A 14,580-nucleotide genomic window follows, 5' to 3' on the forward strand; every position below is an offset into this window, starting at 1 on the left:
TCAGAAACACCATAGTAGTGCTATTCATTTTAAATAACAACATCCTCTTGCTTCTCAGCCCTAAACATTATGACCAGAATTCTGGTACAGCTCTAGAATCATATTTATAATAAGTGCTCCAGGTAACTATGATGCAGTAGGCCCTGGTCTGTTTAAGAACCACTGATCTATTCCAACATCCCACCCAATATGGCAGCTCTCTCTACAGGATACCACATAGGTTACCCGGTCCACGCGACAACATTCACAGAGACCAGTGCTCTCACCCTTTTGGAAGTGTTGTTCCATTTTTAGATGGCTTAGTTACTAGAAACTGTATTCCTACATTGAGCCAAAAAGTCAAGGTCTTTAGCTCCTTGTACTTCACTTATTGTAGACCCTAATTTTATGCCATAGCTGACACAGAATGCCCCCTCTTACAAGAGTCTGTAAATATCTAAAGCTAGCTACCACAATGCCCTTGTGAGACTTAATTTTTCTAAGCTTAAACAACTTTTTTCTTTTAACTTCATAGAACATAATTGAGTCCTTCTTCATTTCAACTGTTCTTTCTCACCAACAGGCCTTACAGGATAGGACTGTCTAGAGTAATAATACTTCCTTTTTCTTGTAAGTGAAGTAAGTAAAAATACTTCATTTTCTTCATTTTGGAACTTTTTAAAAAATGCACTAATTTCTAGTCTATGTTTCACTCTCATCACTCATTATCTTGCACTTAATGGCCAAGAGTCAAGAATCAGCAAGTATTTATTAACTTAATGTTGTGTTCCTAGCACCGTGTAAGGTACTCAGAGGATTCAAAAGCCAACGGAAATCATCACATTTTGAGGAGTTAATACTTTCTTGTACAGGAAGAGCTTGGATATGTGAATTAACTTGAAAACGGAATAATGGTATGCAACAGAGTGCTCTAAATGCCTATCATATGAAAGACTGAACATTAGGTTTTTTTGGATCGGGCTGTAAACTAACTCATGGCCTCTGTTTGCAAATATATCAAACAGGTAAATATTCATTTGCTCTGGAGCTCTGCTGGAAGTCTGTGGGCTAACTTGTTTATGTATATCTAAAATAATGAGATAAAGAAAGAAAATGAAAAAAGAAGACACAAGGTGGCTCATGCCTGTAATCCCAGCACTTCTGAGAGGCCAAGATGGAAGGATCACCTGAGGCCAGGAGTTCAAGACCAGCCTGGAAAATACAGAGATACTTCATCTCTACAAAGTTAGAAAAAAAAATTAGCCAGGCTTGTGGGCACATGCCTGTAGTGCCAGCTACTCTGGAGGCTGAGGCAGGAGGATTACGGGAGTCCAGAGGTTTGTGGCTGCAGTGAGCTATGACTGCACCACTGCACTCCAGTGTGGGTGACAGAGCAAGACTGTGTCTCACCAAAAAATAGAAAAGAAAAGAAATACATAAACCAAATTAAAGAAAGCAAGCAGAGGCTGGGCGCAGTGGCTCATGCCTGTAATCCTATCACTTTGGAGGCCAAGGGAGGCAGATCATTTGAGGTCAGGAGTTTGAGACCAGCCTGGCCAACATGGTGAAAACCTGTCTCTATTAAAGATAAAAAAAATTAGCCGGACATGGTGGCATGCGCCTTTAATCCCAGCCACTCCGGAGGCTGAGACATGAGAATCGCTTGAACTTGGGAGGTGGAGGCTGCAGTGAGCCAAGATCATGCCATTGTACTCCAGCCTATGTGACAGAGCAAAACTCTGTCTCAAAAAANATGACAAATAGGTGGCTTAATATCACTGATCATCAGAGAAAAGCAAATCAAAACTGCAGTGAGATATCATCTCACCCACTAAAATGACTTTGACTTTTATCTAAAGACAGGCAATAACAAATGCTGTCAAGTATGTGCATAAAACAAAAACCTTCTACACTTTGGTAGGAATGTAAACCAACACAACCACTATAGAGACCAGTTGGGAAGTTCCTCAAAAAACTAAAAATAGGCCAGGCGTGGTGTCTCACTCTTGAAATCTCAGCATTTTGGGAGGTGGGTGGGTCATTTGAGGCCAGGAGTTCAAGACCAACTTGCCCGACATAATGAAACCCTATGTCTACTAAAAAATACAAAAATTAGCTGGATGTGGTGGTTCATGCCTGTAATCTCAGCCACTTGGGAGGCTGAGGCACAAGAATCACTTGAACCTGGGAGGCAGAGGTTGTAGTGAGCCAAGATTGTGCCATTGTACTCCAGCCTATGTGGCAGAGCAAGAATCTGTCTCAAAAAAAAAAAAAAAAAAAGGAATGAAAGAAAGCAGAATATTGCCTTAAAATGTACTTAAAAATTTCAAGTGCATCCTTATATCAGAGATTTAAAATCTAAAACTACATAAAAATCAGGTAGAATACTCTCCCTTCTTATAGGCATGTCCCTGGCAGTGCTTCCCAAGCATTCAGGATGACAAGGTCCGGGTAAAAGGCAAAAAGCAAAAGGTTTATATGATTCCTTTTCCTAACAGAAATATCCATTCGATGAGTAGACTGCCCAAGTATTTCAATGGAAAACTCTTACCAATAAATGAACTATACCAACAACAAAAGAATGCACTTATTCCATTCACTGATCATGCTTTATGAACTTACACAAATTCCTTACTTTACAGATAAGAGGGGAAAACATCCTTTCAAAGGCAGCACGAGATTTCTCCGAGATAAAGCAGACATTGAGTAGCTGGGTGGGGCCGATACCTGGTTCCCCAGGCTACTGCTGGCTTCTTGTCTCCTTTTATTTAGTAGGGACAATCATCAAAACTCTTGCTCTCTTAACATTTTCCTCCTTAACTTTACTCCCACCTTTAGTTAAATTTCCAGACTTCAAATCCAAAGTCTGATGATGGTACATTTTGTGTGGGGATATTTTTAGGAAAAGGATGGACAAAACAGAATTAGGTAGTTTTGTTTTCTGGTTTTTGTTTTTTTTTTTTGAGACAGGGTCTCACTCTGTTGCCCAGGCTGGAGTGCAGTGGCATGATCACAGTTCACTGCAGCCTTGAACTGCTGGGCTCAAGTGATCTACCCACCTCAGCGTCCCGAGTAGCTGCAACTGAAGGCACAAGATACCATGCCCAGCTGGTTTTTGTATTTTTTTTCTTTTTGTAGGGACAGGGTCTTGCTATGCTGCCCAGGCTGGTCTCAAACTCCTTGCCTCAAGCTACCCTCTCACCTCAGCTTCCCAAACTGTTGAGGTTACAGGCATGAGCCACCACACCTGGCCAGGTGATTAATTTTTTAAATTAAATTCTTGCATGCCTATTTTACCTGCAGTCTAAAGATAAAATTCTACCTGGTTCAGGATCTCTACTGCCTTACCAGCATTACAGAAAACTGCTGCAGTTAGCTACAGGGATTCAACCAAAACTCTAAATCTGCAAAGCAATGAATAAACGATCCCCAACTATTTTACCCTCTCCCCCACCACACACCCGCACCCACACCCACACACCCCTAAATCAACCAGCTCATCCACTTCACTGGAAGCCTCACAGTCAACACCCTTATATGGACCACAGGGGGAAATGCACCTACCTTGTGGCCTCTTGCTGAAGCCATGACACATTTGGCACATAGAACATGACTCCAAAGAAAAGCAGAGGCTCATTAGCGAATTTGTCCAGATGTTTCTTCAGAGGTTTCTCCAGCTCCACCCATCGTGCTTGCTGGCTCTTGCTGAGAAACCACAGGCCAAAGTAGTGCGTCTAGATAAAAGGGTAAAATAACATCAGTTCATGCTCACCACAAGCATCCCAAAGCTACACAAGAAACAAGACTCCAGCACGCTGCATCACACCTTGGGTTCCCCAGCCTATATACAAGATCCAGCTTTGACATCTGACTTTGGGACAAATTAAAAGACACCACAACGATACACTACTGCAGTGTACATGGAGTATCCAGATGCAGTATCCCTACTCATTACTACTATTTGTGCTTATAGATACCAACGTGCCTATGCGAGGTAAGGGGAGTCACACAGGGAAGGGCCAGTGCTGACTCTTCCGCTGACATCTGAAGGCTGCCTTTTCTGTGTGTCTCCTGCACGCTTCGTGATCTCACATGGAGCACACTGGCAAAGGCCAACGCTGCTCTTGCACCTGCTGCAAAGTAACTTATTACTCAATTCCTAAGACAAAACTGCCTGCCAGCCGAAAGCTTCTGCACTGTAGAGTATTTTCACACAGTACCAGATTGTAACTGAGAATTTATTCACTCTTTTCGTGTGCTTTAAAAAGTATCATCCTCTTCCACTTTATTATACACGAACTGCAGCAAATCTCTCCCCATACCAAGCTTTGAGAGAGGAAGGATTGCCTCTTCACAGCTGTGGCAGGAGCCCTGGTGGCTGTTCTTGGCAGATTACGGTGGGATTTGATAGATGAAAGTGAGATTTTCACCCTTAGACTTGAAGCCTAAAGCAGTTTCGTTCTGAACAACATGCTAAATGATTAAAACAGGTACTTCTACGCACCCAATCCCATCTTTTATATTAATTCATGCTAGGATTTCAGGATTAGCACAACAATCACCAAAAAATAGATCACTGCTTTTGAAGATTCTTTTATATTTCAATTACAGCCTAGAACGGTTTACAGCACACCTGGAAATCTGCCTTCAAAAGAATGTTTTCATTACAATGTTTAATTTCCAAAGGCATTCTTATGCCGATGTTCCCACTCCAGCTGGCTGCCCCCTCAACACGACCACAGATCAATCCCTGCCACAACCCCACCAACATTTCTAATGAAGCTTTAACTCTGACTTTACTAGAAAACCAGGTGTGCCCTTGCCTACATAAAGCTGCAGACCCAGATGCTTTAGAGGCTATTTTAAATGGATCCACTTTGAGATGGGGGTAATGGTTTGATCAGCTTTCCTCCATGATGTTCCAAATGACAAGTTCATACCAGAAATCTATGCATTTCTTGAGGAACAAAATGCTAACAGAGCCAAAGTTACATTTCTGTCAACTTAGACAAACTAACTTGGATGAATTCTGACCCCATTATTCATTTCCTAGCTCCAGCGAGTCCATTAGTTGTTCCAACCTGAGTGACGACAAGAGGAAATAAAATATGGCTGAAAAGAAAGAAAACAGACTTCGAAGTCAGTCCATCTCCCCACTTTTGCACTCACTGTCTCAGTAACTTTACACCAGTCATTGAGCCTTCTATACCCTCAGTTTTCTTCTCTGTAAAATGGGGGTGATGGTTACAACTCTCACCCACAGGCTCTGAGAGGTGTACATGAGATCATGCCTGTCAATCACCTGCATGGCACATGGTAAGTCACTCATTCATAAGCGGTACCTTCTACTGCTGCTGTGGCTGCATGACTGCTACTCCTGTTACCCCCCCCACCACCACCATCACCAAAAAAATGAAAGCAGGCAAACCTCACGAATCTTTTTCATCAGCACTACTGACATCTCTATGAACCAGAGAATTAGAAAACAGAGGTTATCTGGGAGTCAATGAGAAAGAGCAGGCAAAGGTAAAAGCTGGGACATCTATAAATAACATAAATATTTAAAAGATGTAAGAAAAAAAAGTCAGAAAGCTACACTTCCACTAAGATTTTGAGGATCTCATAATAGGTGATAATGGGACACTGGAACATCACTCTGACGGCATCCTCTGAGATCTATGACGTAGACTTAAGCTAATGTTAACAATGAAGTCATTTGGGTACTCAATTCAAGCAACTTGTCTGAAGAGGGTCCAAAGTAGTTCTACATTATACTGAATTCCTTTATGGAACACAGGGCCATATGAGGGTATTCCAAAGTATTTTGAAGCCTAGGAATGAGTCTCCATATGATAAATTAGGTAACATATGTAATTAATGTGCTATGCAGCAATTATTAAAGTTGGAAAAGAACCCTTTTATAAGCATGAGTGGAGCAACAGAGGGCAAGCTTCACAATTGCTTAACAGGCTAACGATGATTTATTATCTTTCACTAAAAGTAGTTTTGACATTTGGGAGATATTTTTATGTAGATATTTCATATTTCATTCAAATTAGTAACATTCAAATTACAGAGGACCACAGTAACTGCATAAATGTTCTACAATCGATTTTGAAAAACAGTTAAAAATTTTATTGCTTCTATGCCTTGAAAGCTACTATTTTAAATTTCCTTTTCTCATTCCCATCCATCCAGATCATTAAACCAGGCCTGACTTCCACCCCAGAAAACACTCAGAGAAAGAATACTCCATGGAGTACACACACACAAACATGTATGTGCACATATACAATATAACACACACACAAAACGCACACTACAGACACACACACACACACTCCTGTGCATACACACATATGCATATGTTTAGAAGAAGAATGATGAGGTATAAGAGAAATGACAGTAAGGCAATAATCTTGAACCACAGCTCTAAATAACAAAGCAAACCACTTCTAAAGAAAAAACCTAACTCATGACATAAATTTTTCATTGCCGTGGTACGGCATCTTCCAAAGGACACAGAATATTTCAAGGTGACTCACCAAGTAATTATCCAATGAAATAATTACATAACTACTCAAGAAATGGGGTTTCCAGTGTGTAGGCAGAACTGGGGGAGGCAGGTAGGTAATCTGGACAACAGAGTCTGTACCAACTTACGGCCAGAATGTCCTACCTTTAGAATTGTGAAATTCAGTTCTCTAGCTGGAAGAAAAGTCAATTTATGAGATCCCCATTCCCACACTGACTTTTGAAGCTACGCCCAAAGTAACTTTTCCATTCCCACCCTATTCCTCTTGTTCTTCCTCTAGCTATTTCCTACTCTGGAGTAGAAAGACTCTGCCTCAAAAGTACAATACAGCACACATTTATTCTCCTACATCCACACAGTGCCTCACAGGAAACAGAATCAGAGCCTAAGGTCTCGTTTCAACTAGCATGTGCACCAATCAACTTCCTGTATATTATCCAAGGAACTATTAGTCCCATCAAGCCCAGCTGAGACCCCACCAGGCTGGTTCCTGGTTGACTTGCCAATTGAAACTCTAGCTCAGTTTTGGAGCTGAGCTTAGCTGCTAAACATTGCCACATGGTGGAAGAAAGCATGCTGGATGACCACAAATAGAAACCACCTTCTTCATGACACCAAGAAGATCCCATCACATTACCTGAGTATATGCCTGAAATATTTGTTCTGCTTATATCTCAGGCACCAAATGTAAGCCAGACTCATTTAATCCTCACGATACCTCCTCTGGGTGAGGTATGAATCCCATTTTATTGCTCTAGTTTTCTTAAGAAAACTAGAAGACACAGCTCTGGTGCCATGAGTCCTGCAGTAAGTTTACTGCAATGATAAGAAAAGAAGCCAGAAGAACCAGTCCTCAAGGACAGGAACCACATCTCTGAAGCAACGACAAAAAAATGCACTACGATGAAACCAAGCAGGGAAAGCCACACCAAAATGTCATTTTTATGTGAGCAGCTTCCTCATTTGTTTGGTTTGGGGTATTGCATTTTAACACAGGAAACATACATTTAAGCATATACTGAAAATTCTGCTAGTTTTTCAATGGCAGATTCATGTGTGGATCCTACAGTGTCAAAATGGCCATCTTTTGGTATTATGAAAAGATTCTGGAGAATAAGGGCCCTTCGAAGGAGTCTGGGGGGCAGGGGGCATATGGGAACCCTCTGTACCTTCTGCTCAATCTTGCTGTGAACCTGCTGTAAAGAAAGTAAGTCTATGAAAAAATAGTTGGGGATGGTTTTGATTTGTTTGTTCATTTATTTGTAAAGAGATGGGATCACCCCTCACATTAGCTATTAAAAGGAAAATATTTTTTGAGGGTTTTGTTTTTCCAGTTTTATGAACAATGGCACAGACTTTAATGCTAATTGTAAGAGGTTCAGACGCAGTCTTGGCAATTACTAAGGATTAAAGCCATGATCTTATCTCAAGCATTTTGAAGAGTTACTCATCCAGAAGCAAAAGTTTAAAATACCTTGCATTAACTTGTAATAGGGTGCCTGTCTTACCCAGTATTTCAGCTGTAAATTAAGAAACAGTTGGTGTGCTTCCACATAAAATACATGAATTACATATGACACAAGCACAAACAGCTTAAAAATACTTCAAAAGATGACTATAAGCAGACTCTGAAATAGCGCTTCATGCAATTACATTCCAACGGCTTTGGAAAATAAGCCACTATACATCAGTTGGATAACGGTAGAAAAGAACTTGTGTGTAATCAACCTCTACTCTGGGTAGGTCTGAGATTTCTATAACCGACACATCTATAATTAACAACTGCACCCTCTTCATTTTCCTAGCCAATCGCTTTATGAAAGTACAGGAAAAGAAACTGCCGAGTAACGCAGACCCAAGAAGCAAGTCCTATAGCCAAGAAAAGCCACTCTTCTGTGACTGTACAGCTCACCTAGAATATATAGAAAGATGAAGACATACAAGTTAAGACTGGTGAATATTCACCTACAATCTCTATACCTAGAAAATGGAGATGCTGGTGCCATTACTGACATTAAGCTAATAATGTTTCACACTATAATTTTTTTTTTTTTTTTGAGACGGAGTTTCGCTTTTGTTACCCAGGCTGGGGTGCAATGGCGCAATCTTGGCTCACCGCAACCTCCGCCTCCCGGGTTCAGGCAATTCTCCTGCCTCAGCCTCCTGAGTAGCTGGGATTACAGGCACCATGCCCAGCTAATTTTTTGTATTTTTAGTAGAGACGGGGTTTCACCATGTTGACCAGGATGGTCTCGATCTCTTGACCTCGTGATCCACCCGCCTCGGCCTCCCAAAGTGCTGGGATTACAGGCTTGAGCCACCGCGCCCGGCCACACTATAATTTTTACAAAGACACAATGCAACACAAAACTTAAAGATGAGAAATCTCCCCCAGCAGTCTATTCTTCAGTCGACTCTGAAGCAGCATTGAGTATTTTAATTCTTTGCAAATATACATATATATAGACGTGATTACACAAGCTATAAAATACAGCAGAAATCCACTATTATCTGCCAGGGCATGAGGTGTTCCATTTAATCAAGTACCCCCCAAACCCCACATAAATTATCAATTGCCAAAAAGATTAGCATGAAATCAAAGCACAGAAATATTCTTCATGTAAGCAAGCTTTTATGTGATAATTGGAAATGCATGTTAAGTTTTTTATCTTTATAATCTCTAGTCATTATGAAAATAGCAAAATGTGGAAAATTTCTACTATAGTGATAGCTTTGGGTAAAATAGTTTTTAGTAAAGATCAAAATACAAATTTGCAAAAGAAAAAAGGAATAAACTAGAGGATAAGGACTTACTCTTTTAAAGGACTATAGTCTGGTTTTAAAAAAATTTTTTTACGCTCTTTCAAAAACCAAGGCTCTTAGTCATACCCTTAAGAGACAGCCGAGAGTTATGAAAGTCATCATTCTCCAGAGCGCTGGATTTCCCAACAGCAGTTCTTGACCTCAAATAGAGTTTATTACTAAGGTAAGCAGTTCTCTACCTTAAATAGTGAAGAGTGCCTCAGGTGCCTTTGTTATATCATTTAACCCTCTTCCAATTATTAAGTTAAAAGTAGAGCCAAGGTTACTGTAGCATATTTTTACATTTTATTAGAATGCTGATGCTCACTATTACCATTAAATGCCCTCTTGTCTAGTTCTTAGAATAGCTCTGTTTAGCAGAAATAAAATGTGAGCTACATAATTAATTTTAAATCTAAGAGCCACATTTTAAAGTACCAAAACGTAAAATTGTTTTTTTGGTTTTTTTGGTTTTTTTTTTGAGATGGAGTCTCACTCTGTCACCAAGCTGGAGTGCAGTGGCGTGATCTCGGCTCACTGCAACTTCCGCCTCCTGGGTTCAAGCAATTCTCCTGCCTCAGCCTCCTAAGTAGCTGGGACTACCTGTGTGTGCCACCACGCCAGCTAATTTTTGTATTTTTAGTGGAGACAGGGTTTCACAATGCTGGCCAAGATGGTCTTGAACTCCTGACCTTGTGATCTGCCCACCTTGGCCTCCCAAAGTGATGGGATTACAGGTGTGAGGCATGACGCCCCGCCAAAGTGAAATTACTTTTAATAAATATTATTTAAAACATGTTCAAAATATCATTGCAACCTGTATTCAAATATAAATATAATTCATGAGCATTTTAGTTTTCTCATACTGTCTTCAAAATCTGATGTGTTTTTATACTTCCTGTGCATTTCAGTTCAAAACAGCCACATTTCATGTGCTCCATAACCACATGTGGCTACCATATTGGACAGCACAACCTTAAATTAATCGTAGCTGTTTCAAGGAATTGAAAGGCTTTGCTATTTTAACTCAATATGAGATCACAGTTTTACATATATCTATATCTACACCTCTATATAGAGACGGAGAGAGAGGCTCACTCTGTCACCCAGGCTGGAATGTAGTGGTATGTTAATAGCTCACTGCAGCCTTGTTCTCCAGGGCTCAAGGGATCCTCCTGCCTCAGACTCCCAAGTAGCTGGGACTACAGGCATGCATCACCATGCCTGACTCATTTTTTATTCTTTTGTAAAGGTGGGGTCTCACTATGTTGCCCAGGCTTGTCCTGAACTGAGCTCATGTGACCCTCCATTTTGGCCTCCTAGCGTTAGGACTATAGTTGTGAGCTACCACGCCTGGCCCCAGTTTCCAAAAATTAAAGTCATCTAAAAATGGAACAAGCAGACTTACAAAAGGGTCATGGCAGTGTCACAGAAGTGTCATGGCAGTGTCACAGAAGTGTCATGGCAGAGGCTGGGTGGCTTATGTGGTGTCTTGCAAAGAAGGCAGTCATACTGAATGCTTCCTTCCTATTCCAGGCACTATGATGATGTGACAACTATGAAAAACTGTTTGAATCCTCCCAACAACTTGTAGATGTGGCTACTATTACCATCTCCATTTTACAGATGAGAAAACTGAGGCACGGAGTACTTCAGTAGCTATCTAAGATTACACAGTTCGTAAATGGCAGAGCCAGGATTCAAACTCAGTGAGTTTGGTCCAAGCTTACATTCCTAGCCACTAAACTCTGCTGTGTTTCCATGTACTTATTTTTTAAACCGTGAGAATTATTCAAAAGGCAACATTGTTTTAGCTCTTTTTCCCTTAATCTAGGCTATTTTCTTGTTTTCTTTTTTGTCTTAAGACGGAGTGTTACACTGTTGCCCAGGCTGGAGCGCAGTGGCATGACCTCTGCTCACTGCAACTTCTGCCTCCCAGTTCAAGGGATTCTCCTGCTCCGCCTCCCCAGTAGCTGGGATTACAGGCGCCCACCAACAAGCCCAGCTAATTTTTGCATTTTTAGTATAGACAGGGTTTCACCATCTTGGTCAGGCTGGTCTCGAACTCCTGACCTCGTGATCCACCCGCCTCAGCCTCCCAAAGTGCTGGGATCATAGGCATGAGCCACCACGTCTGGTCAGCTAGTTATTTTCAAACTGAGATAGGGCTCTAGATATTCCATCTCCCCTGTAAAAGGCCCAGCTCCATTTTACACATCCACGTTCTGCTGAAGATTTGGAGAAAAAATGATCAGAATTCCGATTTTCTGAGCTTCCTATATTTCTGGAATGTCTTTCTTGATAGAGTTCCCAAGCAGCAACTTATCCCTATATCTTCCTCATCTTTAAAACCACTGAAAACACATTTTTCCTAAGCAGTTCATCTTTTTACCTTTTGCCAGGTTTACAGTTGTGCTCACTGGCATCTCTGTTCCTGTCCCTCCCCTCTGATCCTCGCTCTTTTCCGCTTATTTTTTGTGACAGAGTCTCACTCTGTCGCCCAGGCTGGAGTGCAGTGGCAGGACCTCAGTCTCACCTCACTGCAACCTCCACCTCCCAGATTCATGCGATTCTCCTGCCTCAACCTCCTGTGCAGCTGAGATTACAGTCGTGTGCCACCACACCCAGCTAACTTTTGTATTTTCAGTAGAGACGGGGTTTCACCATGTCGGCCAGGCTGGTCTCGTACTCCTGACCTTAGGGGATCTGCCCGCCTCAGCCTCCCAAAGCGCTGGGACCATGGGCATGAGCCACCGCGCCCAGCTGATCCCCACTCTTTTCTACTACTGAGTTCTTCACCTAACATGCAAGGTAACCATGTCATGCTCCTCCTTGGAGTCCTTTGATGACCTTATACTTCACAGCACTATTTTATTCCCCAAATAGTTCAAAAGTGTATTTTCTAGAAAGCTAAGATAACTGTGAAACACTTACTGGAACACCATTTTCTTTCTTTTACTATAGAATTGAGGAGAGAGTTTCCCAATGCATTTTACCACACTCCCTGTTCCCCCACTACACAGCTCTGGGAATTGGAACAGGGGTGTCAGCCTGCCAGAGTTTGAACCGGCCTCACAACTTGCCAACCCAATGACTATGGGCAGGTCACCCTAAGCTGTGGCCTCCCCATCTGTAAGACAGGAACAGCAAGAGTAGGAACACGTCACAGACTTCTTATGAGAACTACATGAGCTGATATATGGAAACTATTCAGCACAGTATATACATCAAAAGGTAGTAATTATCGTTTGTAACTTATTTTAGAAATACTATCCTATAGATCTAGTTAAAACTCCCTAGGGAGACAGAACAAACCGTTCAAAGGCAGACTCGGTCCTGCCTCTCCCTCCTTTACTCTCCTTCCCTTCCATGACCCCTTTCTCTCTCTCTCTCTCTCTCTCTCTCTCTCTCTCTCTGTCACACACACACACACACACACACACACACACACACACACACACACAATCAGTGCAAACTGAACTCAGCCTTTCCCTGAAAATTCCATGTTCTTTCCTGTTTCTGTGCCTCAGCACCAGCTATTCTCTTTGCTTGTTTCTTGTTTGTCCTGTTCTCTAAACGGTAGGAACAAAGACCCTGTCTGGTTTCTGAGAGCAGAGACTCCATCACATTCAACCTTCCCAGAGAATGGCTGTTTGCTGACAATAAGAACCAGGCCTGGGTCCTTCTGAATGCCACGTTAAATAGCAGCATGTCACATTTGTCCAAACCTACAGATGTACAACACCAAAAGTAAGCCCCAAGGTAAACTCTGGACTCTGGGTGATAATGAAGTGCCAATGTAGGTCCAACAATCATAACAAATGTGGCGCTCTGGGGGTGAAGGTGACAGTGGGAGGATGTACATGCATGGAGCCAGGGGTATATGGAATTTCTCTGTATCATCCTCTCAATTTTACTGCAAACCTAAAATTGCTCTAAGAAATCAAAGTCTTAAAAATAAAGTCTATTAAAAAATTATAAAATTTAGTGGCAAAACGAATAATTAATGTAAATAAAAAATTCAATCAAAAAAAGTTTAATCTACCATACATACTTTCCTAACATAAAGCTATTACAAAATTTATGATATACTTAAACTACTTGTAATGGCAAAGCCAAATATCTACCATAATTTAGTTTCTAAGTCTTCATAAAGATGAAACATATTGAGCTGGGCACAGTGGCTCACATCTATAATTCTAGTACTTTGGGAGGCTAAGGCGGGAGGATTGCTTGAGCCCAGGAGTTTGAGATCAGCCTGGGCAACAGAGTGAGATCCCATCTCTACAAAAAGTGTATAAATTTGCTGGGCATGGTAGCATGTGCCTAAAGTCTCAGCTACTTGGGAGGCTGAGGTGGGAGGATCACTTGAGCCCAGGAAATTGAGGCTGTAGTGAGTCATGATCATATCACTGCACTCCTGTCTGGGCAATAGAGCAAGATCCTGTCTCAATGGGGAAAAAAAAAAGATTAAATATATTTTGGCTGGGTGGGAGGCTCACACCTGTAATCCCAGCACTTAAGGAGCCCAAGGCAGGAAGATCACTTGAGCGTAGCACGTAGAGGCTGAACGAGCCATGATCATGCCACTGCACTCCATCTTGTGCAGCAGAGTTAGGTCCCAACACCCCTTTCGAAAAAAGACTAAACTTTTTGTTGTATCTCAGATTGGTTGTCACCTTCTCCTCTAAACCAGTATCGGCTCTATTTGAAAACTAATCCAAATATAAATCCAAGGTATGAGGAGCAGACCCTGTGTTCACTTCCTCGTTCTTCTGCTTTTGGGTGGGGGGGTGCATTTTTCCTTAAGGTGTGTTTGTGCTGAGGAAGAACAAAGTATCAGATTACTCTGTTGCATCCTTCAATTCAGGGGTATCTAGAGGATTGATTCTCAAAAGGGCACAACTTCAATGTTATCTGTCATAGAACGAAAGCATAAAATTTAAAAAGAACATGACGTGGTCAAATGTGGATGCACCCATCAGGGCATGTCAAAATAAAGTCAGCATTAAAGGCAAACCCCACCTCAGCAACGGAATGTCAATCACACTATGGCACACACTTGGCACTGCACTGCTTCACTCTTTGCCACAAGGTAGCTGTGGGATGATCCAGGGTTGACTTTTGCCTTTTCGCTGAGAAAAACAATAGTCTGTTGAGAGCCATTATTACCATACACATCTCCAGACACCCCTCGCCATTCATTATGAACTCTAGCTCGACCCGGTCATTTGGAGGGATCCCTTCTCAGCCCCAAGAACGGT

The 14,580-nt window shown here is 41.7% G+C and overlaps 1 protein-coding gene across 1 annotated transcript in view; it reads right to left on the minus strand.

Moving 5' to 3' along the window:
- LOC108289694 (tyrosine-protein phosphatase non-receptor type 14-like) overlaps positions 1–14,580 on the minus strand; it is a gene marked incomplete at its 3' end in the record, with an annotated part of 135,155 nt that overhangs the window by 36,891 nt on the left and 83,684 nt on the right. The window contains exon 3 of the mRNA XM_017509213.2: positions 3,544–3,713. Within this exon, the coding sequence (XP_017364702.2) occupies positions 3,544–3,713 (170 nt within the window). The remainder of the gene's footprint in view (positions 1–3,543; positions 3,714–14,580) is intronic.

The sequence above is a fragment of the Cebus imitator genome, unplaced genomic scaffold, assembly GCF_001604975.1.
Source record: "Cebus imitator isolate Cc_AM_T3 unplaced genomic scaffold, Cebus_imitator-1.0 Scaffold411, whole genome shotgun sequence".
Classification (NCBI taxonomy): Eukaryota; Metazoa; Chordata; class Mammalia; order Primates; family Cebidae; genus Cebus; species Cebus imitator.